Source organism: Podarcis melisellensis, assembly GCF_964234715.1.
Source record: "Podarcis melisellensis genome assembly, chromosome: 2".
In the NCBI taxonomy this organism is placed as follows: domain Eukaryota; kingdom Metazoa; phylum Chordata; class Lepidosauria; order Squamata; family Lacertidae; genus Podarcis; species Podarcis melisellensis.
Genome location: NC_138529.1, coordinates 105,570,932 through 105,582,107, shown reverse-complemented (window position 1 = coordinate 105,582,107; position 11,176 = coordinate 105,570,932). Strand labels below are relative to the sequence as shown.

General features: G+C 48.9%; 1 protein-coding gene across 4 annotated transcripts; it reads left to right on the top strand.

Annotated features, from left to right (window-relative positions):
* Positions 1–3,528: 3,528 nt before the first annotated feature.
* On the top strand, positions 3,529–10,889 carry LOC309364640 (uncharacterized protein). 4 transcript variants are annotated; one of them, XM_081902334.1, is made up of 4 exons: positions 3,529–3,942; positions 5,012–5,096; positions 6,709–6,835; positions 8,293–10,889. In XM_081902334.1, the coding sequence occupies exons 2-4, from the start codon at positions 5,073–5,075 to the stop codon at positions 9,708–9,710; spliced, it is 1,569 nt and encodes a 522-aa protein (XP_081758460.1). In that variant the 5' UTR covers positions 3,529–3,942; positions 5,012–5,072; the 3' UTR covers positions 9,711–10,889. The 4 variants fall into 4 exon arrangements, with proteins under 4 accessions (XP_081758460.1, XP_081758459.1, XP_081758462.1 ...); XM_081902333.1 differs by lacking the exon at positions 3,529–3,942 and adding an exon at positions 3,955–4,173; XM_081902336.1 differs by lacking the exons at positions 3,529–3,942; positions 5,012–5,096 and having other exon boundaries at positions 6,720–7,076.
* The last annotated feature ends 287 nt before the right edge of the window (positions 10,890–11,176 follow it).

Here is an 11,176-nt window from a genome sequence, read left to right as displayed (position 1 = left end):
CACACGAAAGCTCATACCAAGAACTAACTTAGTTGGTCTTTAAGGTGCTACTGGAAGGAATTTTTTTGTTTTGACCATTTGAACGGCAATGCCTATCAACTGGGTTGGGGGGCGACCCCCTCAAATATTTTACTGGGGGGAACCAAAAGGACCTCGGCCTCTAGGAGTTGGCTCCTGTGTTTTCGTCCAACGTGGGAACCCAGGACCCTGAGATTAAGAGTCTCATGCTCTACCGACTGAGCTAACCTTGGCCCCTGAATGATCTTCCACCCACTGGAGAAGGGACTTAATTTGAAAGGGGTGAGGAAGTGGTTACCCTTCCCGATTTTATAATTTTGTCACCTCTCCGTTTCTGCTGTAGTAAGGCTGTTGCCCTGGGTTACATAAAGCGACTGACTGATTTGATCAATTGCAAGCAGGACCTGAGAGATTCCTCTTCCCTCCTGTGGCTTCTGGCTCCAGCTGTGGAAGCAGATCATAGGGACACCGTGGCTAGCAGCCACTGATAAGTCTTCTCCATAAATCTCTCTGCCCTGATAAAGATGAAGAGCAACAGCCTTAGTCTAGCCCAGGGATGGGGAAACTTTTTCAGCCTGCGGGGGAGCTCTGAGGCCAAAAGCTACCCACCCTCCTGGTAGGCAGTGGTTCCTGATTCAGGAAGACAGATGTGTCATACATACCTAAGCGTGTGGTTTTTCTGTTACACAATTGGTTGAGGAGCCAATAATGTTTCCTACCTACATTCCAATGTATTACTTAGACAGGCCACCACCAAGATCAACTATCTGAACATGTCTGATGTTTGGTGGCGAGTGTTCCAAGCACCACAGCTCATGGCTCTGCAAAGCCAGCGATATTGTTCGACTTGAGCATAGGAGACCTGGTTTCAACAGCTTTCTCAGCCATAAGGTTCCATACATTTAGGGATACAGTGGTACTTCGGGTTACAGACGCTTCAGGTTACAGACTCCACTAACCCAGAAATAGTACATTGGGGTAAGAACTTTGCTTCAGGATGAGAACAGAAATCATGTCCTGGCAGCAGGAGGCCCCATTAGCTAAAGTGGTGCCTCAGGTTAAGAACAATTTCAGGTTAAGAACGGACCTCCGGAACGAATTAAGTTCTTAACCTGAGGTACCACTGTATATCTTTTTAAGTATGAATGCTTTGTTTAGCTTGCTAATGCGGATATAAAATACTATATTTAGGGAGGTAGCCGTGTTGGTCTGCCGTAGTTGAAACAAAATAAAAAAAAATCCTTCCAGTAGCACCTTAGAGACCAACTAAGTTTGTTATTGGTATGAGTTTTCGTGTGCATGCACACTTCTTCAGATACCAAGGGGACGCAGGTGGCGCTGTGGGTTAAAGCCTCAGCACCTAGGACTTGCCGATCGAAAGGTCAGCAGTTCGAATCCCTGTGGCAGGGTGCGCTCCCGCTGCTCGGTCCCAGTGCCTGCCAACCTAGCAGTTCGAAAGCACCTCCGGGTGCAAGTAGATAAATAGGGACCGCTTACCAGCGGGAAGGTAAACGGCGTTTCCGTGTGCGGCTCTGGCTCGCCAGATGCAGCTTTGTCACGCTGGCCACGTGACCCGGAAGTGTCTCCGGACAGCGCTGGCCCCTGGCCTCTTGAGTGAGATGGGCGCACAACCCCAGAGTCTGTCAAGACTGGCCGTACGGGCAGGGGTACCTTTACCTTTACCTTTAAGGTGCTACTGGAAGGAATATACAGTATTTAGGGAATTTGCTTGCTTTTCTTGTGCTTTAAGTATTGATAACTTTTTAAAACTGCTCCTGTGAGCGGCTTCTGAGCATAATTTGCTAAGTATTCACTGGGCAATTTGCAGAATGGCCACAGGTTCCCCATCTGTGATGTAACCACATCAAACTACAAACTACAAGAAAGAAGATTCCACCTAAACATTAGGAAGAACTTCCTGACAGTAAGAGCTGTTCAACAGTGGAATTTGCTGCCAAGGAGTGTGGTGGAGTCTCCTTCTTTGGAGGTCTTTAAGCAGAGGCTTGACAACCATATGTCAGGAGTGCTCTGATGGTGTTTCCTGCTTGGCAGGGGGTTGGACTCGATGGCCCTTGTGGTCTCTTCCAACTCTAGGATTCTAGGATTCATAGAAGTCAAGGTGATTTTAAGCAGAGGTTGGATGGCCACCTGTCATGGATGCTTTAGCTGAGATTCCTGCATTGGGGGAGGGGTTTGACTAGATGACCCATGGATCCCTTCCAGCTCTAAGATTCTACAATTTTAGTGCCTTGGAATAGGAGCAACAAACTGATTATTCAAATACTGCCCCCAGCCCAGCTCTACCCTGAAAGCACACAAAAGAAATTTGTATCAAGTTCTGGGGAGAAATTTACTCATAAGGGCACGGGAAGGAATGTTTTCAAGATTTTTAAAAAAGAGGCTTTTCACACTTTAATGTAACAGTCCTGTTTTTTAATTGTGTATTTCGGTGGTTCTCAACAGCAAAACTCTTCACTTGAAACAAAACTTTAGACGAACGCTTGCAATAAAACATTTTAAAGAGATTAAAGGATGGTGATTATTGGGAAAGGCAGCCAGAGGAGCAACTTTAGGAAAATAAGAAGCTGCCTTCGACTCTCCCAGTCCCATTTACAGATGCCCAGGCTCTGTGTAATTTGAGGAACATTGCAAAAACGGTGTGATTTGGGGTTGCTGGCTTGCTTCCTTCGGACAAGGGGTGATCAGACCTCACTCAAGGACTATGGCGCTCATTCCCACGTTACAAAATCACGGCCCTTTACAAAGTTTCCGAGCACAATTCAAAGTGCTGGTGTTGACCTTTAAAGCCCTAAACGGCCTCAGCCCAGTATACCTGAAGGAGCGTCTCCACCCCCATCATTCTGCCCGGACACTGAGGTCCAGCGCTGAGGGCCTTCTGGCGGTTCCCTCATTGCGAGAAGCAAAGCTACAGGGAACCAGGCAGAGGGCCTTCTCGGTGGTGGCGCTCGCCTGGTGGAACGCCCTCCCATCAGATGTCAAAGCGATAAACAACTACCTGACATTCAGAAGACATCTTAAGGCAGCCCTGTTCAGGGAAGTTTTTAATGTGTGATATTTTAGTGTATTTTGGTTTCTATGGAAGCTGCCCAGAGTGGCTGGGGAAACTAAGCCAGATGGGCGGGGTACAAATAATAATAATAATAATAATAATAATAATAATAATAATAATAATAATAATAATAATAATAATAATAAATTTATTATTATTTACCCTTGCATTGCCTGCTGCTGTAGCGACCTTACTCTACAAGCCTTAGCTGCATTTTTGGGGAATCTCCGCCTTTGCAGGATAGCAGCGCCCGGCTGTGGCGCTTTCCCCCTCCCACGCGACTCAGTTGGCAACCCTGCCTTCTTTCCCCACGCGCGTGCAGTTGCGTGTATAGAAAACGGGTGGCGCCCCCCTCCCGCATAGTAACTTGACATCTGTTTTATATATATAACGTGCGGGGGGGGGGGCGCTGCTGTGCCTTGCAGCTTCCCCAGACCCCGCGCAGAGGTTGCTGTTTTGTTTTGTTTTGATCCCCCTTCTCGCCTGCCTACTTTTTCTCTCTTTCCTCGCTGCAGCGACTGTTGTAGCGGGGTTTGCTTTTCTGCCGGCACAGGAAGGGGCTGGAAGTAGCTGGGGAGGAAGGAGGGCGGCGAGGGGTCGCATGGGGCGCTGCAATCGGAGATCGACTTTTTCTTTGACTTTATTATTGGCCAGGGAAAACCCCCTTCGCCTGGGGCGCCCAGTTGCTGATCGGCGCCTGCAGAGGGGGAGAAACCTTTCGGGTCTCCGCCCACTCCTCCGCGCCCGACCGAAGTGGAGACTGTGTGCCCACCTACTCCCTGGACTTAGCCCCCCCCAAGAGGGGAACCCCGGAGGTATCCAGCGATTAACTCCGGAACAGCCGGACACTCTAGGTAACTGTGGCGTGGGGCAGGACGGGGTCTCCGTCCCCTTTTCTTCCTGCTACGTTGCTGGGGAATGTCAGATCAGCTGACAATGGGTAATGATCTGAGAGCCATACGAGAGAGTTGTTTTGTTTTGTTTTCTGCACACTTGCATAGTCCTTTCCCACGTGTTCCTCAAAAGGGACGGAAGGCGGCCTATGTAAAGGCGACCCTGCTTTATGCTCGCGACAACCTTGTGAGGTAGGCGAGGCTGGGATTGTGTGACCAGGCTGTGTTCACCTGCGTGGCGTTCACCACATTTTCCCCAGTGAGACCCAGTGCCTTTGGCCAAGGCACAGTCTGACTCCCTCCTTTGGTGATCCTTGTAGAACTCTGGCCCAGTGGTTGCTATTAATTTGATTTTGAATTGATTTTAGAATGCTGTGTTACTTTTATTGTTGTTAGCTGCTCTGAGCCCGGCTTCGGCTGGGGAGGGTGGGATATAAATAAAATATTATTATTATTATTATTATTATTATTATTATTATTATTATTATTATTATTATTATTAAATCTGCAATTTCTTAACCCTAAAAATCAGCCTAATGCAGATATTTGTATTTGAAGATTAAACACTCCAGCCGGGCAAAAACTCTCAAGGAGGTTACAAAGCAGAGCCTGCCAGAAGGGGGCGGGTATGGCCTCCGGAGAGTCTTGGGGGGGTCCAGAATTCCCCACTACACCCCAAAATCTAAGGTTCCCCATCTCTGAAACAGGCCTTTATAAAACACTCAGGTATCTTGCTGGAAAGGAGCTTGGGAAGTTACCTAAATATGTGTCCATCTAGCAGCTGGCGCAGTAATGCCTACTCTGTCTGGCAGCAGGTCTCCAGCAGAGGCCTCCACCGCCCGCCCCGCCCCCCATCACCTGCCTCCTGGTCCTTTTCAAACTGGAAACGCCAGGGACTTGAACCGGGGAACACCTGCCAAGTCCCTCCGTCAAACTGAGAGGAGAAGCACAGAGTTTGTGGCATGGAGTGTGCTGGATCCCTTCTTAAAAATGAACTCTTTTGCTGTTTTGCTGTTTTTTTACATCACAGCCTGCCACGTATCCGCCTGCCATCTTCTGCCCCAACCCTGTGCATTCTGCTGAAAGAAGAAATGGCTACAGAAGAACCAACTCAGGTAGGGGGGAGATCTTCACATGGTTTATTTTAGTAGTGGCAATTTCAAGAAGGTTTCTAAGCCATCGTGCCTGTGGAGCAAGAAAGGTGGGCATCTTAAGGGGAATATTGATCAGTCCTCTGGGGCACAATCTAGTTGGGTTTGTTTGTTTGTCTGAATGCAATAGTTTCGTGTGCTTCTCATTCATTCAGAAAATATGTAGACTGGGGGTGGGAAGCCTTCGGACCTTTAAATCCCATCAGCCCCAACCAGCACAGTCAGAGTTGATGAGAGTCCAACAACATATTGAGGACCAATGTTTCCCCACTTCTGAAGTATAGGGTTGTGGCCTTAGACATGTTGCCATATGCAGATGATACCCAGGTCTACATCTCTTTTAAATCAGAACCAGTGAAGGTCCTGTGTGAGTGTCTGGAGGCGGTTGGAGGATGGATGGCGGCTAACAGATTGAGGTTGAATCCTGACAAGACAGAAGTACTGTTTTGGGGGGACAGGGTGTGGTCAGGTGTGGAGGACTCCTTGGTCCTGAATGGGCTAACTGTGCCCCTGAAGGACCAGGTGCACAGCCCGGGAGTCATTTTGGACTCACAGCTGTCCGTGGAGGCACAGGTCAATTCTGTATCCAGGGCAGCTGTCTACCAGCTCCACCTGGTAAGCAGAATGAGACCCTACCTGCCCGTGGACTGTCTCGCAAGAGTAGTGCATGCTCTGGTTATCTCCCACTTGGACTATGCAATGCGCTCTATGTGGGGCTACCTTTTAAGCTGACCCGGAAACTACAACTAATCCAGAATGCGGCAGCTAGACTGGTGGACTGGGAGTGGCCGCCAAGACCAAATACCAGTCCTGAAAGACCTACATTGGCTCCCAGTACATTTCCAAGCACAATTCAGAGTTTTGGTGTTGACCTTTAAAGCCCTAAACCAGACATCCCCAAACTCGGCCCTCCAGCTGTTTTGGGACTACAACTCCCATCATCCCTAGCTAACAGGACCAGTGGTCAGGGATGATGGGGACTGGAGTCCCAAAACAGCTGGAGTGCAGAGTTTGGGGATGCCTGCCCTAAACAGCCTCATCCCCAGTATACCTGAAGAAGCGTCTCCACCCCCATCGTTCAGCCTGGACACTGAGGTCCAGCTTTGAGGACCTTCTGGCAGTTCCCTCACTGTGAGATGCGAGGTTACAAGGAACCAGGCAGAGGGCCTTCTCGGTAGTGGCGCCTGCCCTGTGGGACGCCCTCCCATCAGATGTCAAGGAAATAAACAACTATCTGACTTTTAGAAGACATCTGAAGGCAGCCCTGTGTTGGGAAATTTTTAATGTTTGATGTTTTATTCTGTTCTTAATCTGTTGCAAGCCACCCAGAGTGGCTGGGGAAACCCAGTCAAATGGGAAGGGTATAAATAAATTATTATTATTATTATTATTATTATTATTATTATTATTATTATTATATTACTACTGTATCATCTTTTCACGGCACAGGAATTTAGGATTTTGTTAGTGTGGAACACACAGAGTCCTGGGCACAGGAAGGCTATGCCCTGCAGCCATCCTGGTGTGATTGTTGTTAATACAGCAGACAGTGAGATTAGGAGCCTTGTTGTTTTAGGAGCTGGGCACACCTGAGGAGGAAGACGAAGAAGGGGAGAAAACAGTGCACCTGTCTCACCCTGACCAAGCATCCTCCACGAATGATACTGCAGTAGGGGACGAAGAGGACTGTGCAGCATCTCTAGGTAAAAAGCCGCAGTTATTTCTGTCTTTCTGAGAGCCACTGCATCACCCTTGGCTTTGCTGCACTAGGACGTCCCTCAAACTCTTTAGTTCTGGGTTTCTCCCGTACTTGACGGTCCTCTGAAGTAGCTCAAGCGCTCTGGACAGATTGCCTGCACTTTGTCCCATGTGGCAGCCAGATGCAAATCTAAGGGACACCAAAGACTGGACATCCTTTCTTGGAGATAAAGAAATGCACACTAGGTAATATCATTTTCAGTTGCCATTTTTAAACTTCCGGGGTTTGGCTTTGTTGTCAGGGGTTTTTTAATGAGCCAGACCTTTGCTGTGTGTCAGCCTTTTGAAACATGCACACAATGACTGGAAGAGAAAGTTTTACTTTAGGACAGGCGTTCTCAAACTGTGGTCCGCAGGCTACCAGAGATCTGTGAGTTTCACTCTGGTGGTCTGCGACGTGTCTTTGGTTTCGTGGTTGAAGATGGGAGGTGGACATTCACTCACTCTGACTGGGGCTGATGGGAACTGGAGTCTACTCATAACCGGAGGACTATTGGTTCTTCATCCCTGGGCAAACAGGAAGGATTTAACGGGAGCTCTGGCAGAGAAAAGGTGTCAGGTATATATTATTCCTGTGCACAAATTGTTGCATCCAACTGAATAACTGTGCGTGTGAAACAACTTATCTGACCAAATTTCTTCTCTCTCTTCTACCCGCATGCTCCCAAATCATCTATGGGAGTTCCCCCAACCCTCCCACAGCAGATTTGGGAATGGTCCACGGGTGTTTGGAGTTGAGATGCACTTGAGGAAGTTGTTCCGCACATGCAAGGGCTGAGTTGAATTCACGTGCAGCCTCTCAGAAAAGAATTCTGGTGTTTACCTGACAGGAGATTCTGTCTATCAAACTGCTAGGTTGGCAGGAGCAGGGACCAAGCAATGGGAGCTCACCCCATCGCAGGGATTCGAACTGCTGATCTTCTGATCGGCAAGTCCTAGGCTCTGTGGTTTAACCCACAGCGCCACCCGCATCCCTCAGAGACTACCTTACACTGCATTTAAAACCCAAATCACATTTGAATAGAAACTGTTTCTCAGGCGGCTAGTCCTGGTCTTTATAACCCTATACCTTCTTCCAGAAGGCAAAAGCTGAAAGAGATCATTTCCGGGGTACACACTATCCTGCACTATCTCTGCAGTTTTCTTATGGCACTTGGAAGCATAGATTTGATCCAAGGTAGGGAGAGTGCACCCAGTTATTTTCTCCGCAGCCTTTACAACTCTGGACAACATTGTTTTTCCCCTGACCGTGCAGCTCCCAAACCACACACACAGACCATAAGTTAATACACGCTCAACAGTACAATGGTAAAATGCCATCAACAGGTCCTTTGAGAGATTATTTTGTCCGGAGGATTCTCCGGAATCTGTGAATGACACATTCATGTGGGTTTCTTTTCAGAGAGTGAAAACAAGGAAGAGTACCCAGGGACTGTGAGGTCTCACATGGCCTGTGGAAGAAGGGGGTCCTCAGACACTAAGAAGTGGGAACCCCATGAGAAGCGAGATGAAAGCTTCCTCAGAGAGAGCTGGGCTTGCTCTCCTCCCTATATGGAGGTTCTTGGGGGCCCTCAGGACTGTGCGACCCACCCAGGGCTCTGTAACCATCACAAAGAGTGTGGGAAGATCCTTAAGGCCCGGCCTCCCAACCTCATTAACCGCCAGAGACTCCACGGGAGCATGAAGCTCCACCGCTGTGCCGACTGCGGGAGAGGCTTTGGCCTCCTCTCAAACCTCATCCGCCACCAGAGAACCCACGTCGGGGGGAAGCCCTACAAATGTCCCGACTGCGGGAAAGAATTTGGCCACAGCTCGGCCCTCATCACTCACCGGCGCATCCACACTGGGGAGAAGCCGTACGCGTGCAACGAATGCGGGAAAAGCTTCAACGTGGTGTCGAACCTTCTGCGCCACCAGAGGAGCCACACGGGAGAGAAGCCGTACCAGTGCCCCGACTGCGGGCGCTGCTGCAGCCAGAGGTCTCACCTGGTCACTCACCTGCGCCTCCACACCGGGGAGAGGCCTTACCGGTGCCTGGAGTGTGGGAAAAGCTTCAACGTCAGCTCTGACCTTATCAAACACCGGAGAATCCACACGGGCGAGAAACCTTACGAGTGCCACTACTGCGGGAAGCGCTTCAGCGGCAGCTCAAACCTCATCACACACCAGAGGCTCCACACGGGCGAGAAGCCCTACGTCTGCCCAGAGTGCGGCAAAAGCTTCCCCATCAGCTCCAAGCTCATTGCTCACCAGAGAATCCACACCGTGGAGAAACCCTACAATGGCGCCGACTGGGGGAAGAGTTTCCCTGAAAGACCTCACCTGGCCAGGCGCCAGCAGAGCCCGTACCGCCGAGAGAAACGCTTCAAGTGTGGCGACTGTGGGAAGAGTTTCACCACCAGCTCCTACCTTATCACTCACCAGCGCACCCACACAGGGGAGACCCCTTACATCTGCGGGGACTGTGGGAAAAGCTTCACCGTCATCTCCAACCTTGCCAGACACCAGAGAATCCACACAGGAGAGAAGCCCTACCAGTGCCCGGACTGCGGGAGGAGCTACAGCCAACGGGCCCACTTGACGACGCACCTCAGAGTCCACACGGGAGAGAAGCCTTACGTCTGCGCCGACTGTGGGAAGAGCTTCAACGTCAATTCGTCCCTCACAAAACACCGGAGAATCCACACGGGCGAAAAGCCCTACATGTGCCCTGACTGTGGGAAAACGTTCAGCCAGAGCTCCAACGTCATCACGCATCGAAAGCTCCACCATGGAGAGAGCCTCCTCGGTGGCCCCACAAGGATCCTTCAGATCAAATAGAACTTCCCATCTCTACCTAGTGACTGGTGCCTCTCTGTGTGGGATGTGAAACACAGAGCAGTCAAATACAACATTCCTAGAGTGGACATAAAGAGGGGTTGTCTGGACCAGCCAGTTGGAACTTCATGTTTCCACCTGGACTGGGACAAACTTCCTCTACATGTGACCAGTGGTGGGTGTGACCTCACCTTTGCAGGTAACAAAATAGCACAGGGGAGACAGCCATCTCTCTCTCTGACTCCATTCGTCGAAGAAGCAACTGTTGAATGGTCTCTTTAAATTTGATGGTTCATTATTGTTCCACAAGATGTGTACTTCTTTAAAGGCCAGAGCAAATAACGTGACCTAGTTTTAAAGCCAGGGTGATAATTAATTTGGCTGTCAGCGACCAGCAAGTAGGAATAAGAAAACTGCCAAAGAAATGTGGGACAGTCTTGCAGCAGTATATATTAGAAGTAGCTGTACCAGACGAAGTTGCAGCCTGGTGGTGATTTGGTGGCACACTTGAGATGTCTGGAGACGATAAACGGTGAATTGATTCGAAGGGACATGGAGATACCTGATATTCAGTATGTATTTACCATTCTTTGTTCCTTTAATGAGGACTTTGATGGTGTAGCTAGCCAGATATCTGCCATTCCACCAGCACAATTAACTGTGGAAGGGGTAACGGCAAGATTAATGGGCGAGTTGGACAGAAGGGAGGCTTGCGTGATAAGCACTTCTATTTCCAGAAATAATGAGGAACGCCATATGCAAACTTGTGGTGATACAACTACGTTTAAAGCTGCCAAGAGTTGTTGGTTCCTCAATAAACAAGGACATTTTGCAAAGGACTGCAGATCCAAAAGAAAGCAAAGTACTCCTAAGTCTGTTTCTGTTCGTCAATCACAGTCGTCAGCCTAGCAGCCAACATCAGATCATAAAGACAGAAAGGAGCCGCGAGCTTTTCATGCTCAAACAACAGATCATAAAAGAATTAAAGGTGCCAAGTGGAATAGCTAACAGCAACATCTTCTTAGTCTGAGATGCTCTCTTGGCTTCCAGCCAAGAGAGGACAAAGGAACTATCTCCTTATGGGATAGATTCCAGGTGTATACATTTTGTAACTTAAGTCTGCCTTCTGGGATCCATCTGTGAACAGAATGTGAGTAAACTATTTTATACTTTTATACAAAACTGTGTCGTGTCTAATCTTTTTAAGAGGGAATAAAGGGGAAATTACCAGGAAACTTATTTTAGAGGCTTATACAAGCCTGGCAAACGTTATCCGCTGTACAGTACAAGTTTAAAAAGGGAATGTTGTTGTCGTTTAGTCATGTCCGACTCTTCGTGACCCCATGAACCAGAGCATGCCAGGCACTCCTGTCTTCCACTGCCTCCCGCAGGTTGGTCAAACTCGTGCTGGTAGCTTCGAGAATACTGTCCAACCATCTCATCCTCTGTCTTCCCCTTCTACTTGTGCC

Bases quoted from the DNA above. Each gene is read 5' to 3' on its own strand.
- LOC309364640 (XM_081902333.1), top strand. From the start codon at position 4,007: ATGTCAGATCAGCTGACAATGGGTAATGATCTGAGAGCCATACGAGAG. The intron at 4,174-5,011 runs GTAGGCGAGGCT...TTTACATCACAG, and splicing joins GCTCGCGACAACCTTGTGAG to CCTGCCACGTATCCGCCTGC. The intron at 5,097-6,708 runs GTAGGGGGGAGA...TTGTTGTTTTAG, and splicing joins CTACAGAAGAACCAACTCAG to GAGCTGGGCACACCTGAGGA.